This window comes from Danio rerio, chromosome 7 (genome assembly GCF_052040795.2).
Source record: "Danio rerio strain M-AB ecotype USA chromosome 7, GRCz13ab, whole genome shotgun sequence".
Classification (NCBI taxonomy): domain Eukaryota; kingdom Metazoa; phylum Chordata; class Actinopteri; order Cypriniformes; family Danionidae; genus Danio; species Danio rerio.
Window position 1 is genome coordinate 53,163,902 of NC_141027.1, and position 26,466 is coordinate 53,190,367.

The 26,466-nt window shown below is 36.6% G+C and overlaps 1 protein-coding gene across 20 annotated transcripts in view; it reads right to left on the reverse strand.

Annotated features, from left to right (window-relative positions):
• tcf12 (transcription factor 12) overlaps positions 1–26,466 on the reverse strand; it is a 192,666-nt gene continuing 166,200 nt past the window's right edge. For 3 of the 20 annotated variants that reach the window (XM_087259085.1, XM_087259095.1, XM_087259092.1), the window contains 9 exons: positions 24,323–24,464; positions 17,024–17,097; positions 16,258–16,329; positions 14,528–14,719; positions 7,631–7,748; positions 6,773–6,938; positions 5,319–5,551; positions 4,572–4,722; positions 1–2,524 (listed from right to left, as the gene is read on the reverse strand). In XM_087259085.1, coding sequence (XP_087115211.1) covers positions 4,580–4,722; positions 5,319–5,551; positions 6,773–6,938; positions 7,631–7,748; positions 14,528–14,719; positions 16,258–16,329; positions 17,024–17,097; positions 24,323–24,464 — 1,140 coding nt within the window. In that variant the 3' untranslated portion in view covers positions 1–2,524; positions 4,572–4,579. 20 annotated transcript variants of the gene reach the window in all.

A 26,466-nucleotide genomic window follows, 5' to 3' on the forward strand; every position in this document is an offset into this window, starting at 1 on the left:
TTAAAAAAGATGGCACATTTATTGCTACATAAATGTTATATACATATCGTGTTTCTGTTACAGAGACAGAAAAAAAGGAAAAAAGAATTCGACTTCTTACTGCTGGTTTTCTGATGTGCATTGACAATACCTTGAATTTCGACATGGGTACAAATCGTTCATCAACCAACAATGCAGACTGGAGACAGAGATGGAGAGCACATCCTCTGGAACATCGAGCTCGTACAATACCCCATACATACTAGACTGCCAGCTACAATCCTACTTCTGTTCTTTAAGATGCTATCCATAATCTTTTTTTTATAATAATGGACAGGTTATGGTAAATAACCGTACATTTCGTTTTACTATCTAATATAGTAAAATAAAGTAAGAAACTTTTTTACTCAAAACTTTTGATTTCAAAAATCTAGAAAGAGTAATATTTAGAATTCAAGAAATGTTCTTACAATATTATTGTATAAAAGACTAACTATAGTGAAAAATAAGCCAAATGTTTTTTTTTTATCCTTTTCATAGATTTTTTTTTCTTGTAATGAGGGAAAGCATCAGGGCATACAGCAAAATCTAACATATGCAACAGAGGAAGAACAGAACACAGAAAAAAAGGAAAGGAATAAAAACAAAACAACAGACAAAGAGATGACTCATATCCTCATTTTCAGCCGGCAAAAATACAAGCTCTTGAATACTGAAATGTATAACAAGGCCACAAAGACTAGTGGATTTCACGATCATTTTCTTAAGGAAGGGAACTCTCCACAAAGCGAAAAAGAAAGGAAAATAATGCTGATACTCTTTTAAAAAGATCATCCTTACCGAAGTTTTTGTTCTTTTGACTTGAGTGGTTGATACCAGAATATGTGGCAGTCTTGTTTCAGTGAACGTGTGGAAGACAACAGACAGGGTAGAAAAAGACACAAAACAAATCTTTTTGGTCTTAAAGAAAAACACATTAAAAAGAAAAGTGGTGACTGCTGCTCCTTTCAGATTTACAAACATCAAATCCTGATCCAAACTGGCTTTGTTCATCATTTCCACTGTGCGAGTGAATTCATAGAGCTTCTCTTTTTTTTTCCAAACAGACATTGCGCTCACATTCTGCTGATCAAGTATCAAGTACTTGGATGCGTGCGTGAGGGGAAAGACAAAGCCATTCTAAGTAACTTAGAACATCCTTCTATTTTCACACCACAAATATACGCTTTACTATGAAGCCTAGAGATGCTTTGTATACAATTACAAATAAACATATAACATATGGTTACTTTGAGTACGCTTTTTTTTCTCTCTTTTCTTAAAAAAAAAGTTAATTGTTTTAGAAAATAAAACAAAAGAAGACAAAAACAAAACTTCAATTCAGGCCAGGTGAATGAATGGTCTTCGTTTTAAATCTAACTCTCTCTTTTGTGCCATGTTTCACGGTATTCAACAGAGATTCCTCAGTACAGATGCCCTCGGCATAACCACGGCTGTTCCACCAGATCATCTGAATACAAATAAACTGTTTCGGAAATACGTCGCTCTCTTTACCTTTAACACTATATGGCAAAGGAATCAAAAGGACGAGACTGCGTCCCCTTTCCCATTTAAGACACTAAGAAAATATGCAGGGAATGCTGGGGTTCGGTAACGTTCTGCGTTCCGTATCTGTACTGCTCACTAATGAGTATAAACATGTCAGCTTGTGTTGGACCTTTGACCTTTCAGTAAAGCCAGAGTTTGCCGTTTCACCGTCATTTTGTGTGTGTGAGGAGGGCTCTGAGCTACACTATCAACAAACCTCTTGAAGAATTAGGTAGTTTTGGTTTCTCGTGCTGTTTTTGTGTGGAATGAATGTAGATAAATATAAATAATATATTATTTCTTTCTTTTTTCTTTGTTTAGACAGAGGGATCATTGAGTCTTTTATCACTCAAACACTATCAGATTTTGATATGAATATATATATATATATATATTAATCTCATGGAGCGGATGATTGAGCGGAGAGGCCCTTCCACAGACTCTGATGTGACGGACAAACTGCAGATCTACTGAAACGCCACCAGATTCTCATAGCAATGTCAGAACTTTCCCTTTAAACATAGACTTACAGCTTAGTAACATAATAAATAAGGAAAAAGAAATGAAAGAAAACAATTGCTGTTACAATGCATTCGTCAATTCAGTTTAGGCACAAGGCAAGTTCCACGTAGAGGGTGGAGGGGTGGAGACAGTCTCTGATTGTACAGCTGCGGCACACGGCTTGCAGACAGCGATATGTGCTGAGGGGCTTTTATGCTGGATACTTCTCTCTTTTCTATTTTCTCTGGTGGGCAGAAGGTTGCTTATCGATATGGGATGTCTTCACAGGGAGCTGGGCACTTGCCAGTTTTCTTCTATCTCAGGATTGCTTAACGGTGGAATTTTGCTTCGAGTGGTCTGTCTTTTCAAATTTGTGTCACAAACTGTGAGTCCTGTCCGCCCGTGGAAAGCAAGGTCACCGACTCTGTCTAACACACGCCATCGGGATCCATTTGATCTGAAAGTGAGGGAAAGATAAGGACACTGCTCAGGACCCACTGCATTGACACTCAAATCCTATTCACAACTGTATGGGGCGAGATTGTGAGTGCAAATCCTAAAATGAGTTTAGAAAGTTTAAATCAGTCACTGTCTTCCAAAACATAGACTGAAGAAACAGTTCTTCACCTTCATATTGTCCCAAATCATTAACTTACTTAAGAGAGATTTCAATCCTTTCCAACAAAACTTTTATGCGTTTTAATCCAAGACAGATTCATTTCATACACTGTAAATCCCAATAAGTAAGGGTAATTTAGACCAGTTGAGAAAACCGATTGCAACAAACCAGTTAAGTTTAAAAAAAATAATCCTAATAATGAGTACTGTGAACTTAATCTATTTGAGTAAACAAAGCACTTTGAGGACAGTAAAACCTGATAAATGAAGAGAATTCAAACCAAACTGAGTACTGTAAAGCCCAATAAGTTAAGGCAACTCAAACCGTTTGAGGAAACCGATTGCTACAAACCATTTGAGTTAAAAAAAACTGATCAATATGAGCACTGTGAATGAGGTACTTAATTACCTTCAAAACTGAGTTCAAAACTCTTTTTTAAATGGGTAGAATTAACTTTCAATCAGTTTTGAGTTAACTACACTCATTTCATTTGATCAAGTTGACTGTTGGGTTTTACAGTGTATTATAAACTATTTAAGGATTTGTTCACATATACACACTGACAAACATGCATACATAAAGAACATCAAATATGGTGGTAAACTAAAGTCTGAAACGCCTGTTTACCATATTTGACTATTTTTAGTGTCATCATGACATTTCTGAAGCGTCTGAATAAAAAGGACTTGCAACAAAGAGGCAGAAATCTTTTAGATTTCTTTTAAAATAGCTAAGCAACCGTCATCTGCATGCTCTGAGGAACCACCAAAGACAAACCCTTGCTGTAGCTCTGATACAAGTTTTATTTGTAAAGAAAATGAAAAAGTGCTCTGTGCTTGTCTGTGGCAATTAGTCTACTATTATTACTGAAATGTACTATGTTAAATGTCTCTACAATCTATACAAAGTGTAAAGCTGATTGATTGGTTAATGTCACATGACCCTCAGAGTATTCCGAAAAGTTGAGATGTCTTCAACACACTGCACTTGTAAAACAGGGTTTCTGCAGGTTTCACCAAGTCAAATTTAAGACTTTGCTTAGAACCTTTCTGCGACCATAAAGAGTGAAATTTTAGACTTATCTATGGCTAAACACTAAGGATTTTTAAAATCACCCAACACAAAAAAAAACCTTTACTTGCCCCATCAAAAAACTAATAAGCCACACACTTCAGCCTCATATTGCAAATCATGTATAAAAACAAGCAGACCCTTGTTGTGTACATATGTTTATTTCAACATAACTTCATAAAAAAATGTATGTATGCACAACAGACGGTTATAATACTAGTTTTGATAAAGGTTTTATTGAGATGCATTTTTGATGATTGGATATGTGTTGGATCAATTGGGTAGCTTCACATAAACAAAGGAAAATTAATTTAAAATGATTTAACACCTACAAGACAATTTTTCAGTCAATTTAAGATTAAAGGCCTAAAAGTTTGTTTTTAAAATTTAAGACATTTTAAGACCCTGCGGACACCCTGTAAAAGTAGATGAATCTCTCTATTTACATGCACTTGCTGCATGTCTCAATTTGAAATAACGCACTTGAGCGTTCAAAAGATGCAATATGTAAACGGCCCCTTAAGGAATACATTTTTGATGAATGTTACAACCAGCAGACTTTTCTATCATTGATATTAATGGCTACTTTTGTGTTTAACAGAAAAAAATGAAAAGAAATTGGATGGATGTAACTTAAAATATGAATTCCTACAAATAGAATTGAATTGGATTTTCTAAAGTTCCAATAATTATAGTTCCAAAAGAATGGCAAAGATAAAGCTCACTAGGTTGTGGAACAGTGTTTGTGACTCAGCACCAACTGCTATGTTTTATCCACCTGCCCATGTAGATTTCTGGAGCTGATCATGCTTACCTGGCTGTTCACAGATGGCCCATAGGGTTGGATGTGTCTGTGAGGCCCGGGTGCACAGCGGGGTGGGCTTGCTGGGGGTCACCTGAAACCCCTGACACCTTCTCCTCCTCCCTCCTCTTAAGGCAGGCTGCTTTGGGGTTCAGGTTCCTCTCTGAACACAAGAATATTACCATTAGTGTTGAGCTCATAACACAACACTGAAAAAAGTAAGCTGTCACTGTAATTTAAACCAGCTGTTCTGAGATCTGCTGAGGTGAATAACAGCATTTAGGAATATCACAGTGGAATTTTACTGATATTGAGCTGCAGTGTTGGGTAACGTTGCTTTTAAAATTAATATATTACAATATTCAGTCACTTTTTTAAAAGTTTGATATGATTTATTTGGATCAGAATATCATACACTTGAAACAATTCTTTAAACAAAATACATTTCAGCAACATCAACATAAATAATGACTTATCCATATACACTTAAAATAACAAATGAATATAGCCGGTTTAAAATGGAGCGGGATGAATCGCAAGTTACTAAACATGTTACTTTTAAGGAAAGTGATGTGTAAGATATTATTATTATAAAATATTACTTTTAAAAGTAAATGTACCCATCACCGTTGACCTAATAATCCATCACCCTGATAATACTTCAGCAATCATGTCTGTTGAGAATCATAGCCAGCAGTGCCAGATTCATGAATGTATAATTGAACTGACTGACAGGGATTGTTCAGGATAGCATCTAACCTCTGACTTGCTGTTCGAGGCTGAGAATGACGGCGACGGCCTGATGGAGAATGAGCAGTTTGGTCTGGGGTTTCTCGCTCTTTAAGTGCAGCTGACACATGCGGCCCAGCTCTTTGAAGGCCTCGTTGATGTCCCGCACTCGTAGCCTCTCGCGGGCGTTGTTGGCCATCCTTCTCTCTCGCTCACGCTCCGCTTTCTGTTCAGGGTTCAGATCCTCATCTTCATTGATACTGCTGCAGGACAGTTCACAACTGTCAGATGAGATCCAAACAAGCTTGGTGTCAAATTTCATTTTAAAACAAGGAGTTCATTTGTAAAATAGAAAACAGAAGGAACAATGGTAAATGCATTTGTGAACATGGACCACTAAGCCAATCAATAAGTGTTTTTTTATCATCATCGAGATTCATTTCCATATGTATGAGATTCCATTGATGCATCTTTGGTAGGAAAGGACAATATTTGGCAGATATAAACTATTCGAAAATCAGACGATGGTTTTTATTTGGTTATAAATGTATATATCATGCAAAAGCTGAATAAATAAGCTTTCCATTCATGTATCTTTGGGAGGAAAGGACAATATTTGGCAGCGGTAAAACTATTTGAAAATCTGGAATCTTAAGGTTTAAAAAAATTGACAAATTGAATAAAATTTTGTCCAAATAAAGTGCTTTGCAAGGCATATTACTAACCAAAAATGTAGCTTATATATATATATATATATATATATATATATATATATATATATATATATATATATATATATATATATATATATATATATATATATATATATATATATATATATATATATATATATATATGTATACAGCAATAATTTAACAAATCATATTCACAAAGCATGATCTTTATTTAATATTGTGATGATTTGTTTTGACATAAAAGAAAAATCAGGCATTTTGTCTCGTACAATGTATATTTGGCTATTGCTCAATATGAAAGGCTGATTCAGTCCTCAAGAATTACATTTGCAGACTGGATTTTTCTAATATTTGACACCATATTAGAATATAAACTAATTTACTTTAAATTAACCTGTTAGTCATGTCTTAATTATTTATCTTCTACATCATCAATTATTTAATTTATAAATCAGTCATGAAAACCACAAATTATAGAAGGAAAAAGTCCTTTCTAATTAGATTTTGCACAATGCTCATGTTTGCATAACTATTATATCTACAAATATACAGCAAGTCAATTTTATAGTTTGTGCTCTGTTGTAGTCATTAATATTCTAACCAATCGCAAGAAACAGCTCAAAACTGAGTTAGCCGAGTTGTTTTTTGTCATTTAAAACAGTGGTACGGAATCATCATTTCTGTGTACCGTTACACCTCTATCACTAATATAAAATCACTGTTAAATTTAAGTCTCTAAGGTCATTGTTATTGTACTGAATTGCATTTTCATAGTTAGCGCTTCCTTGCCTTGGTCTAGAGCTTCCTCGATTCTGCTTCATATCCCTTTTATCGCTCTCATCGTCTGATTTCAGGTCATCAGAGGCATGACTGTCATGCATATCATCTTTATCTTGATTCTCCACTTTCAACCCCAGAGGAGAAGCAACCTGACTGGCCAATACACCTGCAATTGCTGAAACACAAGAAACACAAGAAGTCAGACTCAATAAACACTACAAATCATAAAACTCTGTATGAATCAGAACCAGTGTTGGGTAAATTATTAAAAAAAAAAAGGTCATTCATTACTAATAGGCCTGCACAATATATCATTTCAGCATAGATTTCACAATGTGTGCATTGAATAGGTTTTACTAATAACCTTATCATTACATATAAAATGAAACTTCTCCACCTCATTAGAGGAGCCTGATAGGAAAAAATAAAGGTTTTTGCATCTGAACTCTTCATATATATATATATATATATATATATATATATATATATATATATACACATTAAGTGAACCTGCAGTTATATGGTATATAGGTGATGTCTATGTGTACATGTTTAATAAAGTGTATTTGTGTATTAAGTGTATGTATAATGACAGTAACTAGTTACTTTCAAACTAATTTTCACCCAACACTGATCATCATAACATTCTCTAAGTGTTTCTCAACCATGTTCGTGGAGGCATGTTTTGGATTTCTCCTTTGTCTGTCACACCTATTACCAGTCTTTCAGTCTCTGCTAATGAGCTGATGATCTGAATCAAATCTGAAAATGTGCAGAGCTGGTGGTACTCCAGGAACGTGGTTGAGAAACACTGCTCTAAGAGACCAATAAAAAAACAAGTCAATAAATGAAAATAAAGTGTGTAACCTCTGAAGGCGTCTGCCTGGTGGTTGAGCTCAGAGCTGGAGGTGGGCGCAGCGCTGGCCTGCAGGGCGCTGTGGTTGTTGTTGTTCAGGCTGCCGCTCTCTTCACGGTGAACAGAGCCCTGTCACAACAGATAGCCATAAGCACATGAGGCAGAGAACAGAGCAAAACATCAAGAGTCCCTCTGATCACCAAGCCATCTGATCAGTGCCGAGGAAACAAAAGTGATTTACATTAAATTGTGGAAGAGACAGATCTTGGACTTCAAAGCCAAGAGAGTCTCTGTGTTCCTACTGTAGAGTGCGACCTCCTCTCTGAACAACTGAGTGCTGTTCACACTACAAAGAATGACCTTCACAGCCTCAAATTTGTGCTCGGAGAGACACCAGGCACTTCAGACCCCCGGTCTGACTCTGTTCCACCAAAAAACACTCCTATGCTGTTTTCAATTTGAAAGTGTGTGTCTATACTTTGAGAGGCGGGTTGGTTGAAACATAACACTGGACTGGATGCTTGAAAATGTCAGAATATGCTGGATTTTCGAAGCGGCAAACGTCAGGTCATTTAATAATACTGTAGATATTCAGGATAGTATAAAGCACATAAAAAGCATCAAAGACGAAATGGGGGTTTCAAACCGAAAAAAAACAAAGCTTCATTATTTTGCTTCTAGTACAATGACCATCATTATTTACAGAAGATATGCACTATAATGATATTCAGTAATGTAAAGGATATTTAGAAGAAAGTCTCTTTAAGCAATGGTCTTACACTCAATTTGTGGAGGGCCACAGCTCTGTATAGTTTACCTTCAACCACCTCCAACTCTCACCTGCTTAATAGTCTCTAGTAGTCTTGAATGCCTCAATTAGTTGGATCAGCTGTGTTTGAATAGGATTGGGGCAAAACTGTGCAGAGCTGTGGCCCTCCAGGAATCCAGTATGAGACGCTTTAAGTCAAGTCATTTCACTTAGCCACCATCTTTGAAATGTCTCCGGGCAGTATGTTTGGGCATTCTGTTTGAATGGGGAAACATCAAATTCTCCACAATTGTTTACAATCTTACCGTTACATTTTATATTTGGAATCACCAATAAAAATAAACATCAACTGTCTCTTTAGTTTCATTTCTAAACATACGAATCACTTAAAATCTGAAACCATGTCTGGTTTGAGCTATTAATCCCTTTTAATTTACTTTATATCTATATAATTATTATTATTTTTAATATATAAATTATGATCCTGGAGCATAAAACAAGTCCTATGTTGCATGGGCAATATTTTTGGCAATAATCAAAATATTTAGGAGTCAAATTTAAAAAGATTTTTAAAAATCATGTTCCATGAGGATATTTTGTCAATTTCCTACCATAAGTTAATCAAAACCTATTTATGCATTACTAAGCAATTTATGTAGATACATTTAGATAAATTGAATTCTTTTTAACCCTCACATTCTAGATTTTCAAATAGTTAATCATCAGGGCACTTATTAGTTTTGTGGTTTAATGTTAAATGGACAGCAAAAGCAGGGAATAAAATAATTGACATTAACTTTTAACAAAACGTAGAAAAACAATGGCAAGCAAGTAAATAGAAAGTACTATGTATTTACAGTATATAGTGCATTTATTGTGTATGGCCATACACACAAAGCACTTCAAAATCATGAGGAAGGGGTGGGGGGTTCTCTCCACACCACCACCAGTGAGCAGCATTCACTTGAATCATGCGGCAGCAGACACAGGACAACAGCGCCAGTGCGCTCACCGCACACCAGCTATACAGTAGGTGGAGTGTTAGATCCAATTCAGTGGATGGGGAAGGGCTGATGGTGGGAATTTGGCCAGGACACCGGGGTTACACCCCTACTCTATACGAGAAGTGATTTTTAATGACCACAGAGAGTCAGAACCTCGGTTTAACGTCTCATCTGAAAGACGGCCCACTGACAGTATAGTGTCCCCTTCACTATACTGGGGCATTAGAACTCACACAGAGCTTAGGTTTAGTTCCCCCTGCTGGCCTTTCTAACCCCAATTCCAACAGCAGCCTAAATTTTCCCATGTGGTCTCCCATCCAGGTATTGACCAGGCTCAGCCCTGCTTAGCTTCAGTGAGTAACGGGAGTAATGGGTCTTGAGCTGCAGAATGATATGGCTGTGGTTAACGGTTGCTTTCTGATGGTATACAATAGTCAGATTTACTCTTGACTTGTTCTACATTAGATGTTTTCAAATCACTCTTTGCTACTGTTGTAATAATGTTACTACATTTACATCTATTAGATATTAAATTGCTTTATTAACATTAGATATTAAATTGCTTTATTAGTCATGAAGGCCTAAAAGAACAAAGCATTCAGCAATCATTTTGATAGGCTAATTGTTTGCATAAAAATACTTCATTATTGTTAAAGAGATTGCAGTAGTATATTTTGCACTTGAGAAATATTAAATAGTCGAGTTGACATCCATTTTAAATAAAAAAAACAATTACTTTTATTAAACGTGATTATTTATGATACTATGTACTATACCATGAATATTGGAATTTTTTGGGGGAAAAATCTCACTGATTCACCCTTTACAGCAATCTTCACATGAATTTGCCTGCAAAGATCAATAAGTGCTATTTTTAATCAGACAGCATTAAATTGTTGGCATTCATAGAACTTACAAATCAAACTTTCCGTCAAACTAAACTGCCCTATTCCCATGTGGATCCGACAACAAACAATCTGGCCTTTCATGCTGAACATCAAATGACAGCTTGACCAGCATTCGTCACTGGCGGCTTCCAAACGCATCTGGATTTGATCAACGTCTTGCCATGCGATTAGCGCCCGCCGCAGTGGAGCAGAAACCGCCATTGCCCCACTTCCAACTCTCTTCCTTCCTGCCCTGCCACAGCACATGCTAACCCACCATTGCTATCAGAGCATCCACAGGCCTGAGAGTCAAGCAGAAGCAGCTGAAATGAGGAGGAGGAGAGGGTCTTTTCCCCCTCGTTGTTCAGGAATGCACTCCTAAGTCACTGTTGGCCTCTGTTAACCTCCGTGCCGCCCGTCCTGAACCCCTTCCCCCCACTCTAATCTCAGCGCCGCTCTCAACAGGTGTCCAAACAACTCTTTGTCTGTGGCAAAAGAAGAGGTTGAGGAGAGGAGGGGTGCTGACCAAAGAAGGCGGCCATTTTCCAGTCTGGGCTTGATTAGCATACAGCTGAGGCGCTCAGACACACACACACACACACACACACACACACACACACACACACACACACACACACACACACACACACACACACACACACACACACACACACACGCACACATGCACACACACACAACTAAAGCATCAGATTTCCTGAGTTGTTCAGAAAGACAAGTGTGGGGGAGAAAAGTGGGGAGACTGAAAGAGAAAAGAGTGCACCCAAAATAAGAGCGTGCTGAATCAGGACCTTGTCTGAGTGTGTGTTTGGGCTGAGGCTGGAGCACAGAGCTCTGTTTGTGTGTGTGTGTGAGCCACTGACAGCAGTGTGACAGCCACTGCACTGCTCCATCACTGCTGCCATCCTGAATAAAACACATCTCTGTTCATCACGACTGAACCGGCCGAGCTAAAGTTGAGCATTTTCGCTGATATGTTGCAAAGCGCAGCTACAAATTACTGTTGTAAATCACAGCCTTGAAAATGTCTGCATTATTTTACTCATCCACAAACTTCATGAGAAGTTCTTTTTCATTCTTTGCTTAGAGCTAAAAAGAGGTTTAAACTACCCAAGAGGGAATTTACATTTTAATGGTTCCACACCTGCTAATATGTTCATGTGTGAATATAAAACTGTAAAACAGGCTGCACATTTACCTCTAAATAACATTTAGAATTATGAATTTAATGCGCAAAACTGAGTGGGATCAACTTTTTATCTGATATGATAATATATGAAAAAACTATGATGAAAAGGTTTTTACTAGGGCTGCACGATTTTGGAAAAATTTGACATTGCAATATTATTTCTCTGTGATATATACTGTGTATATATACAATTTTGCCAGACTTAAATAGCTCTGTTTGCCAGGTCATCGCTTTAGATTGATTGGGATGATTTTGTAGGGAGTGAAAAATAAATATATTTTAATATAATTGATCATATAGATAATAAAAAACAAAGCACAGTGATAAATAAACACAACAAATCAAATATTACAGTGAATCAAAGACATACTTTATGGTTTTCTGGGGAGAGTCTAACAGTATTTGGGTGCAGAAATGCAATAATCAGATGTAAAATAACATTGTATAGTCTTGATCATATAAACAATTAAATTTAAACAATCTTTTAAACTTCTTCATGTGCAACTAAAATGCTTTAAACTCTTATAATACTCACATAGACACAGGTATTAAAACCACATGCAGATGATAAATTTCACTCTATTATGCTTCAATTCTGCAGTGTCTCCACAAATCTCCTGTGTTTTGTCCTGTGATTTCTGATCAACTATAACTGACGTGACTATTGCAGAAGCACACATTGCAATATCGATACTCAAACAATATATTGTGCAGCCCTAATATTTACTAAATTAATTCCAAAACGTGACAATAAAAGACTGCGTTTATTGCATTTTGTTTTCATCTTCTGAGATGAATGTAAATTATTATATAAAAAAGTTGCTTTTTTATAAACGAAGTTGCTTCTCCGATTCTCCTATTGAAATAGTGCTTTATGCACAAATGTTTTATGCAATATTCCGGTTTTGCTTCTTTTTTTGTATTAAAACATATTCTTAAACAAATTTAACACAAAAAAAAGAAAATTACAGTAGTGGTACAACAGTTGAGATCTGATCATTCTGATGTGGATGTTTAGTTCTGCAATTTAATTTTCTTTGAAAATGTCCATGTTAAATGACACATCTATCTAGGTTCTGTTATTATTTTTAATTTGCCTTTTTTATTTGCTATGTTATATACATATTTACATATTTGTTTGTAATCTTTTCATGTAAAGTCAAATAGGCATGGGCCGGTAAAAGATTCTGATGGTATGATAACCTTGGATAAAAATATCACGATTTCACTGTATTAAGATTACTGCTCTAAAATATATTCTTTTTAAATGTCTGGGTAAAAAATAAAAACTTTTTTCCCTTTAAACACAATATATTTCATTTTGAAAAACATTTAAAGGCAAATTGCCACTGCACTGTGAAACTCAATAAGTTAAGGCAACTCAAACCATTTGAGGAAACTGATTGCAACAATCCATTTAAGTTCGAAAACTAATCCAAATGAGCACTGTGAACTTGATCCATATGAGTAAAAGAAGCAATTTGAGCACAGTAAAACCCAATAAACGAAGAGAACTCAAACCAACTGAATACAGTAAAACCCAACAAGTTAAGGCAACTCAAACCATTTGAGGAAACTGATTACTTCAAACAATTTGAGTTAAAAACTAATCAATATGAGTACTGTGAACTTACTTCATTTAAGTTGAAGTCATGAGGTATTTAATTACCTTCACAACTGAGTTTAAAACTTTTTTCAAATGAGTAGAATTAACTTTCAGTCAACTTTGAGTTAACTACACTTATTTCATTTGATCAAGTTGCCTGTTGGGTTTTATAGTGTGTGAATGCTCTATATAAACAAGCCTCTCAATGATAAACGGTTTAATATATGGTTAAGTGCAGCTGCAATACAGTTATTTTGGAGAAATTCTATTTCACATTTCTGCAGAAATTAAGCATACACTGACATTATATATTGACACTTACCATGGCCACAGCTGGATAGGACAAAATGCTTTTACTAAAATGTACATGAAAAAATAGAGCTTTTTATGCTATGCTGTTCAGGGAATGGTGTTCATGTTTGTTTTTTATTTAGATTTATAAATATATTTCTTTAAGATTGGTGCTTTGAACAATTGTTGGCACGAATCAAAAGGCTTATGTGGAGGAGGAAATTATAAAAAGATTTATTTATACAAAATGATTTTTCTAATTGTACATGTTGAGTGTGTCAAAGTTTGTTTGACTTGAGCTGTCAATAAACAGTTCAATAAAAGCTGCGCTAGCATGTGATGCAGCATTCCAGACATTTACAGCCCGTTTGAAAAATTAAATGAGAACAGCGGGTTGTTCATCACCACATCTCAGATCTTTGTGGTCAGCCGTTCAAGGCCAAACGTTCATTGTAGTGGTCATTCAAGAAATGATTTTTGAGTGTTTCTTTACAAAACAAAGTGGTCAGTATCAGTTCAGCCTCAAAACGTTGAAAGAAAATCCAAATGTTGTTTTGAATAGAAAAAAGGTCATGAATATTTTCTATTATTGAGGAACCATTGGGAAACGCCTCCCTCGCTTGTTCCGTCCATTACAGCTGCGTGCAAATCTCTCTGCAGAAGGGAATGAATGTCATGGGACGGCGTGGGAGATACAGAGCGCTTTAGTTTCAGCGGGTCTCACATCACGCAGATCCCCACAGCCCTAGCAAGCTACACTGCGGAAATGTCTTCCAGACCGGCACTGATCTACTAGATTTGACTGTGACTGCTTTTCCCATTCAGCCTGAGGAACGCAGCTCGAGGAGGAAGAATCAGCTTCGGTCCAGCCATTACGCTTACGGAAAGTATGTGGGTTTAAGTTAAACTGCTCTCAGTGGAAAATAGTTCAGTTTCAGCACATGGCCAGGCCTTCATTTTAAACAGGTGGCTTAACTCTGTTTATTAGCCTATTTAGAGGGTCGCAATGAAAAAACACATGCGCTTCACTCCCTCGCGTATGTAATAACTGTTCTAAATCTTGACCTTGAAAAAATTTAAACGTTCAGGAGAATCTGAAACACATAAGCTATAGTTTCCTTTATGATGGTGTAGTATTCTTTACCATTTGTGCTGTTCGGTTGGTGACCAATCCAGAAGAAGGGAAACTGCTGCCGATGGCTGAGATTGGCCCATTGTGCGCTTGTCCCAACAGGCTGTGAATGTCATTAGAAAGAGCAGCAGTGGAGCCCACAGCGTGATTCCTCAGGACGTGGATCGCATCGTCCAGCCTGTCAAGTCGGTCCTCCATCCGAGACTGGAGCAAGTGAACAAGGGGAAGCAGAGGGAGATAAAGAGAAAACAAAGTATTTTGTTAATACTTAAACAAGGTTCAGCTAAAACAAAATGTGACCCTGGACAACAAAACAAGTCATAAGTAGGCCCACATGAAATCTGCGCATGCAGAAATACGCAGATTTTTAGCTCATCGAGTCTATTTATTTACTCGTGTAAATGTGTGTAAATTTATATTTATTCAGTTTTTAAAGTAATTTCAGTAATATTACTGACTAATATAAAAAGTTGTCATATGATTTATTTACAATACAATTTGTAAAGTAATGTTTTCAGTCTTTAGTAGATGTATAATATGATAGACTTGCTCTGTTTAGCAAACAAGTGGATCTAGATGGATTTGCATTGTAAACATTAAATAAAAGCTTAAAAAGCTATTGTTTTTATTTCATATCTTAACATTTTAGTAATGATACTCCCAAAATATATATGCATAACTTTTACAAAATTCTCCATAGATATAGCAAACAATGGCCGCAGATTCTGTCTGGCCCTAGTCATAAGTGTCAATTACAATTGAAATTAGAATAAATAAGATTTCTATTGAGGTATAGTTTGTTAAAATAGGACAATATTTGGCTGAGATATGTACAGATATTTCAATATCTGGAATCAGGTTTGGAAAAAAATCATTAACATTTTTTCTTTCTCAATGCTGAAATAATCATGATTGTTGAGTTGACCTTGTGTTCAATATAATATTTTAATATTGTTTACATATTCTAATGAGTCATGAGATCATATTGTTTAAAAGAAACTCTAGACGCACATGATCACTGTTGCCCTGATCAACTGTTTGCCAAAATTATAAAGTGCCTTGGACGGATTTTTGCTGTTTATTTTGATGAATCCCTTACCAAAAGAGCACAGACATATTATTTAAGTTACCCCTGTGTACGTTTTCTTTGATTTTGGTTACTGAGAAAATCATGTTTATAATCATGTCTAAACACAGTTCATAGTAACTAATCTAAGTAAATTAAAACTATAAAGACTAAATATCTTCACGGAACACCATTTTATATTCTAATAAATAGTGGCATAAAATATATACTTTTTCAAAACCATAGTAAAATAACATAATTTTAACTCATACTTTGTATGTTTCTATTGTCAAAAATAAACCACTGCAACATAGGACTTGCTAATGCTTTTGTGGTCCAGGGTCACAAATCAGCAAACTTTAATGACAAAGAACTGCAAAATGGCAAACTTTATAAAGCAAAGGAATTTTGAAAGAAAAAAGAAGAAAATGAAAGGCAAAGCCATGTAAACAACATCTGTTAGAATAAACAAACAAAAAAAATCAATAACAGTTTTCCACTATCCGACAGCAACATGATGACTGCCACATATTAACATAATCAAAAGATCAATAAAAGATGAAATGGCAACGTAACTGAAGCAAAAACAGACAAAAGGCATGGCCGGCTCAAAAGAAAGCTGATGGCTTAAAGGAAGACATTGACAAGAACGTGACTGTCTGAAGAGCGGGAATACCTCGCAGACATCCTTTAAGAAGGACATGGCATCCTGCAGATGCTCATGAAGCTGCTGGTGCACACGGTTTTTCTACAGTCAGACAGGAAGAGGAGACACATATACAGTGAGAGACGAGACAGAGACGGCAGCAAGCAGAGAGTTTGGAAGCACAGTGCCAAGTGCCGACATCTTAGTACTTGTTCAAGCAACTAATTATGATGAACCATGGTTCTCTCTGGCAATCGCAGCTCATTTCCCGTTTCCTGAAGGACTGCCGCTCATGCACGGTCCATAAAAATGCACTTGCAGCTGGCATACGAGTATGAGAGTAAATATTTATCTACACACCCCACAGTGTGAATGCATTACGTGGAAAGGAAAGTGTGTGTGTGTGTGTGTGTGTGTGTGTGTAAGTTGATCTACTGTTGTGGCTCAGTCAGCCCAGGAATCTAGTGGCAGTGGTTGAACGCAGCAGCTGTCGGCTCCCCACCCCCTTCACACACCCAAACTGATCCCTAACCACCCCACCTTCATACAGACCAGCCAATCTCCATCCGCCCCGGACGAGAGAGGACAGATGGCAGGAGACACACCCCAAGGGACGGGTATTGTTCGGTCCCCACAGCCCCCTCCCTGTCCCGTTACTGACATTTGTCAGCCAGGAATGTCCATGTAAAGCTACCCCTGCCCTCCAGGAGCAAGTCATCTACTGACACAGTGTCCATTAAAAAGTGCTCAATGTTGGGGGGAGGGGAGGAGGATAAGGACGAGGAGATGCTCTTACCAGAGAGTGGAGGGAGTTCTCGTAGCTTGGGGAGGAAGGTGCCTGTCCTGTTGCACGAGTCCACTGAGTTGTACCTGTGTATGGAGACAGAGGAGCTTTTAAAGTCTGCTGAGACACTACAAGCAGCAGGAATTAATGCAACAGGTGAACAGTGAAGGTCTGTGATGGAAGACATGGACAACAAGTGTTTCCTGCACCACTTGCAGATTGCATCATCTTTAGGCATAAATATCAACAGTGTTGAATGGATTCTGATTCATGAACAAATGACTCCCTAGATCCAAACATTTTTTGGGGGATTATGTTGATGAAATTTATATGAAACTTTTTTATAATTATAATTTACAACACTGAAGAAACAGGTTGTGCTAACAAGTGGTATTTAAATGAGCCATTTGTTCTATAACTTTTAAATCTAACATAGCATAACATAACATATATAATATAATATAATATAATATAATATAATATAATATAATATAATATAATATAATATAATATAATATAATATAATATATTATAATATAATATGATATAATAAATATAAATTAATATAATATAATATAATATAATAAATTATAATATAATATAATATAATATAATATAATATAATATAATATAATATAATATAATATAATATAATATAATATAATATAATATAATACAATATAATATAGTTTAATTTATTATGTTGTGCACATGGAACAATGCGCTGCTTATACAATAGACTAAAACTCATTTCCTATCCTGGCTGATTCCAGCTATTTTCAAAGTGGGCTGTTTTGCTCTAGGTCTCCAGACACATCATTTCCTATGACTGGATCATATCCTGCAATCTGAGACGGGTTCGAGGACGACTCTTACACGAATACATACACGCACACACAAACCAGTGCTGAGGGACATCTCCGACTTCCTCTCATTAATGAAGTCATGACTAAAAAAACCTGGGAGAACAATGCAGGAGCACGATAAGGGCGCTGACTTGGACCCTGAGCGTCTTCCCTGGACTCTGGTACAGCATGAGCTCAATAGAGGAGCTCGATGTTCTAGACCTAACAGGATGAGAGCGAGACTCTTTCTCAGATCTCCGCTCACACAAACAAACTACTGGATGGTGAGAGGAGATGTGACCAATCTCATGTCAGGCGGTGTCAGTGCAAAGAAAGAGCAGTGTTTTGCCACATTACTGAAGTAGCAGTGAAAGATTTGATTTGGCCACATTCTCAGCCACCCTCAGATTTAATGTTTCGCCTTTTTTCCCCTCTCAAAATTCCCTCCATCGCTTGAGGAATTCAGTGGATGTGTTTTTATTCTATGGTGGTGGTGTGTGTGTGAGGCTAAAAGGGACTATAATGAGGATGTAAATGACTCTGGTCTGGTCTCGGTCTAAACGTGCTGATTTTGACTGGCCATAAATCAACACCGCTCCAAAAGAATGCACATCTGTTAATCACAAATCAAAACGCTGGGGGTGGGGGTCCATTCACTCACTTTAGTCCTGAGTCGACTTCACTCCAACTGCCAAACAATCTACTACAAAAAGTATAGCGCGAAGGCAATGTTGCACAATAAAACAGGTCAAGTACCCTTAATGTAGCATGACCCAAAGGAAATCTTTTGTCTTATTTACATTAATCAGTTTGGGAGCTTCAGGCACAAACCCAACCATTGACTGGTTGCTTTGTTGACATCAGAGATTTTTTTTTGTTTTTTTTTTGCTGGTTGTCACAACTGGGCCTGGTGTGGTCATACGTCTGACTCTGCCAGCATAGTGTGAGCTTTCCTACATAAAGATAATTTCAGCTCTCATGTGGTAAGAAGTTGTTTAGGTAAAGACTTTCCAAACGTTCGATCTCTCCAAAGTATAAGCGGCTCTAATTTGAAGGAATTTGCGGCTTAAAACCACAAAGCTCTCAGAAGCAGACTTTCATTAAGGGCCTATTAAAAATTACTTTGGGGCTACACGAGAGTGCGGTGCTTAAAAAGGCCTCCTCACCGGCGGCCAGCTTGACAAATGAGCGTGGGCCTGTGCGGCACACTACGCGTGGTGCTGAGGTCTAATTGGCTGGTATGGGCAGCAGAGACCCGTCTATGAGTAGGTCTAATGGCTGAGTTTAAGAGCTAATCCGGAAAAACAGATGGATGTGCTTTGGCTTAATCATAAAATCATGCAACACAATGTGCTCCATCGTTTAAGTACAGTCTAATCAAAAAAAAAAAAAAAAACTTCAATGTAAAAAGGCCCCAGATATCAAAGGGGAGTTTGCCTGCTTGTGTGTGTAAATCAACTAAATGATGTGATAAAAATGCGGGCAGAGAAAATGACAACAACTGTGCCAAATGTCATTAAATACTCCAAACATAAAAGTACTTTGGCACTGCTGATAAACCAGGAAGATATCCGTTAAATATGGTCTATTTATAAAAGACTATAGCTTGCTTTTTTTCAGTTTTTCCTCTGTCTATCTACTGTATCTATACTCACCGGCCACTTTATTAGGTACACCTTACTAGTATCCTGTTGGACCCCCTTTTGCCTTTAGAATTGTCTTAATCCTTTATATTCAAAAAAGGTACTAGAAATATTCCCCAGAGATTTTGGTCCATATTGACATGACAGCATCACGCAGTGGCTGCAGATTTGTCAGCTGCACATTCATGATGCAAATCTCCCGTTCCACCATATCCCAAAGGTGCTCTATTTCATTGAGATCTGGTGACTGTGGAGGCCATTTGAGTACAGTGAACTCATTGTCATGTTCAAGAAACCAGTCTTAGATGATTTGGTTTTTATGATATGGCGCGTTATCATGCTGGAAGTAGCCATCAGAGGACATAAGTACACCGTTCCTGAAATAAGACCAGCACATCTGGCACCAACAATCATGCCACGTTCAAAGTCACTTAAATCACCTTTCTTCCCCATTCTGATGTTTGGTTTGAACTGCAGCAGATTGTCTTGACCATGTCTACATGCCTAAATGCATTGAATTGCTGCCATGTGATTGGCTGATTAGAAATGTGCGTTAACAAGCAGTTGGAGAGGTGTACCTAATAAAGTGGCCGATAAGTCTGTCTGTCTGTCTATCTATCTATCTATCTATCTATCTATCTATCTATCTATCTATCTATCTATCTATCTATCTATCTATCTATCTATCTATCTATCTATCTATCTATCTATCTATCTATCTATCTATCTATCTATCTATCTATCTATCCATCTATCTATCTATCTATCTATCTACTACTGTTTACAAGTTTGAAGTGTAAGAATTTTTAGAAATAAATTACTTTTTTTAAGCAAGGACACATTGAAATGAGTGACAATGACATTATAATGACACTTATTAATTAAAAAAACGTTTCTCGAGAACAAAAAATGCACATTCGAATATTTTCAGCACTGTGTAAAAAATTATGTAATGATGCTGAAAATGTAGTAAATTATTCCTTAATCCCTTAACTGCTGTATTGTATTTTTGATCATTTATTCATTCATTGATTTTCCTTAGCTTAGTCTTTATTTCAGAGGCTGCCACAGCGGAACGAGCCACCAACTATTCCGGCATATGTTTTACACAGCGAATGGCCTTCCAGCCGCAACCCAGTACTGGGAAACACCCATGCCCACTTATTCACACAAATACACCGGAGGACACAGAGGAATCCCACGCCAACACGGAGAGAACATGCAAACTCCACACAGAAACGCTAACTGGACTCGAACTAGAGACCCTGCTGTGAGGTGACAGTTCTAACCACTGAGCCACCATACCACCTGTTTTTGATCAAATAAAGGCAAATTTGGTGAGCATAAGAGATCTTGAAAAAAGAACCTTAAACATTTAAATTACAATTAAATGTAATGGGTTAATAAAAACAACAAAAGGGCTGTATTTTAGGTAATTCTTTAAATAATAAATAGCAAAGTGGCATTGTGATGTACGGGCCGCTAAGCGGAAAGGAAGGCGGTGTCTGTGAGCTGAGTCATCCTCTCTCTCTCTCAGTCAGTCATGCTAATAAATGAGGATCTTCGCAGGCCAGTCTGTCATGGGCAACAGCTGTGTGAGGAACAGGGCAACAGCTGAAGCCGAGGAGCGGGACAGACACCGACACAGCTGTCGCCACTATATCAATGAACACACACACGCAACTGGCCACTCACTAAAACAACACGCTGAGAAACTGCCATTTGTAGCACCTAGTATCTCTGTTAAACTCTTTGAGCTTCAAAATATATATTTTTTCCTTTCACATGACCTCAACAGTCTTGTCAGATGCAGATAAAATCTTCACAGTGGTGGGTTATCTATTCACCGCTAACCAGTGCATGGCTCCCTCGACACCATCTTCAATCTCAGTGGATGAGGGATGGTGTGTTTACTCGTTTATGTGAGGAGAATGTTGCTTGTGTATGTGTGTAGCTACACAGCGTCAGTTTGACACATGGCTTAAACAGCAACATGGCTTCACTGCAAAGGCAGATAGAATCGTATGATATCGGGTAAATGGCCCATAAGCTATACGATAGACTCAGAATTCAGAGTTTATTCCTGATTATCCTAGCAGTGTTTTTAATAAATCATGTTCACACACAATACACCACCACTTTTGGATGTCCGCTGATGAAATGACATGAAAATCTCTTAAAAATGATTAACCAAATGGATAGTTTAACAAAAAATGAATATTTACTCAACCCTCAAGAAGTCTGTTGAATGCAAAATAAGATATATTGAAGAATATCAGTGATCACACAATTGATGTTAGCCACTGCCTTCCATAGTTGGAAACAAAGAAGTCAAGGGCTACGGTTAACTGTTTGGCTTTCAGCATTCATTGGATTATATCCATTGTGATCAAGAGAAGAAAGAATAGGTTTGGAAAAGTGGAGAGGGAGTAAATGATGACTGGATTCATTTATTTGAACTATTGCTTTAAGAACATGGATTGTGTGTTGATGGACTGTCTACATAGATGAAATAATGAGTTTCAGTGTGTACTGTGGCCCCAACAAGTATCTGTATATTATATAGTGATCAGAACATATGAAAGAACACAACTGAACTTGTGAAATTCTTGTGAAGACATCATCAAAACTAAAACTGATTAAAAATAAAAATAAATTAAATAAAAACAAGTTTTCAAGTTCAAGGCTCCATCTGAAACCTCCTACATCTCAGTAGGTACTTCATTTAAATTTAAATGTACTTCTCGGCTGTTAGAAAAGTACGTTCTGTGTAGTATGAATGTGAGCATTATAAATGGAACTCGGATGTACTACATCCGCCATTTTGTCATGATCACGTGAGTTGCATCGCTTCACTCCCATTCAAGAATTTTCTCGTAGGGCATCATGTGATATCGTAGTGTCCATATGATGCGCACTTCTCACCGGAAGTAATAGGTCACCCAGGTACTTCTCGCCAGTGCTTAATTTGTGAATTGCGAGGTCCCGGAACAGATCGGGGTAATGGATCCAGATTATTACTCAAGGATGGAGAGGTGTCGCGGTTGAAAGTGAAGAGGGTTGGGGAGTCGCAGAAGAAAGTGAACAGTGGACAGGGGAGGAGAGGGCGGTTGAGGAGGGGGATCGGTAAAATGAGGTGCCGGATCAGATTATAGAGGTGCCAGATCCGGAGTGTCCCAGCACAAATTAAGCCCTGCTTCTCGCATACTGATTTTAGAATTCTATGAATTGGGACATACTACTCGGCTCGCATACTAATTTTAGTGTACTATATAGTATGCAAGTATGTGATTTCGGACGCAGCGCAGACTTTGGAAGTTTGGAAGTTTTTCATTTGTTTGAATTATTTTTATTTTTTTGCATTTTTGAAGGAAGTCGTACATGCTCACTAACATTATTTTTTTGGAATATTAAAATACAGTAAAGATATTGGGACAGAAATGCAATATTTTTTTGTTTTTACACTATCCTATTATTTTTCATTATAGTTTTGATTAATGTTCTTGTGGAAAATAATGACACATTTTATTATGAATTCTGTTCTAAATAAAGGTTTATAAAGTGAAATGTAAAATCTTTAAAAACACTATAGGGTTTAGAAAACAAAACTAATATATTTGTTATATATAATATATAATATATGTAACTAATAATAATTTGGAGTGGATGTCCCTTGGGCAACGTTTAAGGACAATAGGAAGTTTCACAAATCGTTATAAATTCACTTTTGTGACTGAAGCAATTTGGTTAAGTAATAAACGTAGTAAACCAGTGGCTTATTAATAATACATTTTAGTTATTATTATTTATTATTGTTATTGATTTTTTCGTTTGTGTACTTGATGTTAAGTGTTGGTACTCACAGTATTAAGTGTGTCATTCTTGTTATATGTGAAGCATCACCATGTCAGAATGAAATGCCCAAGGGGATTAATAAAGTTTTAAACTAAACTATAGTTCTGTATAATTTTATGTTATGTTATATTAAATAACAATGTTATTTTAAATCACATTATAATAACTTTTACTTTCATTGTATTGAATGCACATTTAAAAAAAACAAAAATGCAGTAGATGATAAAACAAACTGACTTTTTAGCAAAAATACAAAGCAGACTATATCACAAATGAATTGTTTTAGATTCTAATTATATAAAAATTATTTTGAATTCTGACTAATGGAAACAATTTCAAATTTAAAGTAGTTTTAGTTATAAATTAGAACATACAGAGCTCAGCATAATTAAGTACAGCCCATTTTCAAAATGAATATTTTCCTCCATCTCTCAGTGAATATGGGCAATGTATTTTGGTGCATTTAAACAAAACAGCTTTATTAAACAGATATATTAATGAAAATAATATTTTAGTCACCAAACATATTGAGAAACTGAAAGATAATACAATTTAAAACTACTTTCAAATTTTTTTTTGCTTCTCTTGGTTTTTAATCTGTTTTTAAATTTGTATAAAATATTTTTCTATAACATATACATTTGGCTGTACTAGTTTTTGGACCGTTATCGCAAGTTATTTTGTTAGATAAGCTCCAGATTTGGTTTCAGTACTGACTAATCTAATGTATATCCACAAATATAATATTGAATAGCTTCCTATTAAAATATGAATTTAAAAGAAGTGAGGAGTATACTTATATATGCTGTGCACTGTAGATACAACTAATAAATTAAAATAAAAAATGCCCTTATGAAGGTAAAAGTTACTCTAGAAATCAGATAATGGAAAAGTTGTCCAGACCTTAGTAGCTATGAGGGCCACTGTGTGAGTGTGTGTGTAGTCAGAGAGGCAGACTGGTGCTCTACCTGCCCTTCCTGCGGGGCCGCTGGCCGTCACCACTGTACCTGCTGTGGCAGCGCCTGCCTGAACCGCCAGCGGAGAGGGAGACCCCACTGGAGTGGAGGGGTTTGAGGGGAAACTACTGCTGGTGTGGTCAGGAGAATAAATCTGCAAACGAGAGTAGAAGAAAGAGACAAAGAGAGATTAGTCTGTGTACCTCCTTTAAAACCTGCCACTTTCCTTTCCGGCTTTATAGCTACGGTTAGCATCCCTCATTCTGTGCTCAGCCAAAATTAGCTCATCAATTCTGCTGATTTTACAAGCCGAGCAGCAGTAAAAAAAATGCTCACAGCATACATATGGGCTTTTAACAGCCTACGCTGCCCTCTATAATGCCTGCAGAAAAACACACACACACACACAAGCCCTCCTGCACTCTAAATGCTGTGTGACACCTGCAGTCCAGCCAGCGTTCCCTGGCTTTCTGACACATCTGTGGTTGTTATTAAGTCAAAGCCTGGGCCCACACCACACACCCGCTGCACGCTGCACATCACAAGTGAAACCACATGAGCACAAGAGATTAGAAACACAGGAAAAAAGCTAAATAAATAGTGCTGGCCCATTATTACACATGGGCAAGATGTCCAAATTCATACAGCAAGACAACATCTAATTATATTAGATGATTAAAATATTCCATAACCATTATGTTTCGTTTTATTTAATTTTTCTTTATTATTATTATTATTTTTTAGAACTATCACAGTGAAATTGAATGTTTTTATCTTCCCTATTATTTCATACGTCAGAGCAGGCACTGGCATTTGTACATTTACTGTGTCTGGCTTCTGTTGTCATCCACTAGCAGTTATTTTTAGCTCTACAAACCAGATCATTATGCTGCCTGATACTGCAAACTGGTATTTCTTAACATCTCGATTTTATCTATTGCTTTGGCACTGGCTAGTAGAGCCAGTAAACAGTTTCACAGTGTACTGCACTTTGATTCTTTCTTGCTTACCCTACAGTGCTGAATGAACTGAATTCTTAGACATTCATGGCACATTAAATAATGTGATTATCAAATGTTTTTATTGACATTTTTCTTGTTAATGGGTCACAAACATAAACCAACATGATTACATATATTTACATTATATATATACACATTATATATATATATATATATATATATATATATATATATATATATATATATATATATATATATATATATATATATATATATATATATATATATATATACACTTTATATTACATTATATATGTATAAAATGTATATATAAATAATGTAATATAAAGTATATATATATATATATATATATATATATATATAATGGATATATATATAATGTATATATATGTAATCATGTTGGTTTATGTTTGTGAATATACACACACACACACACACACACACACACACACACACACACACACACACACACACACACACACACACACACACACACACACACACACACACACACACACACACACACACACACACACATATATATAACATCTGTTTTCTATTAAATGTTCTTTTACATTATATAATGTAATCATAATAAACAAATAATTTTGTACATATTTCTGTTAAAATAAATAAAAACAAAGAACTCAAAGCAGTTACACATTACAAACAAGCCACTATTGAAGCCATTATTAACGGTTAACTCATTTCTATGGGAATACACCAACATGCAGCCTGCCCCTAATTCATATCCCCCTCAATTTGTAAACTGCATCCATAACGTCACTTCCAATTCATAGTTGAGGGGAGATGGAATAGAGAAAAGCAGCTGGATGATGCAGAGAAAGAGAGGGAAAAGACATGGTCATTAATCTCTCTTTTTGGAGCTCATTAGAGTGAATGAGTCTGGCCCGTGGCTGTGTGGATGGGCGTCTCGGGCTCATCTTCGGTTATGGATGAGAGGTAATAAAGCCGCTTCGCGCCTGCCCAATAAACAGCAGCCGAGATGGGCACAGCCCTGCCCACACCACTATAAACAAACAGATGCCATGAAGTAGAAAGGCCTCCAGCCTTTGCCGCACACCGTTGACAGGTTTTTTCTCCATCTCATCAGTGTAGTTTGAGTGCACATCCTATTCAAATTTTGTCTTTAAAATAAAACAAGGCTTTTTT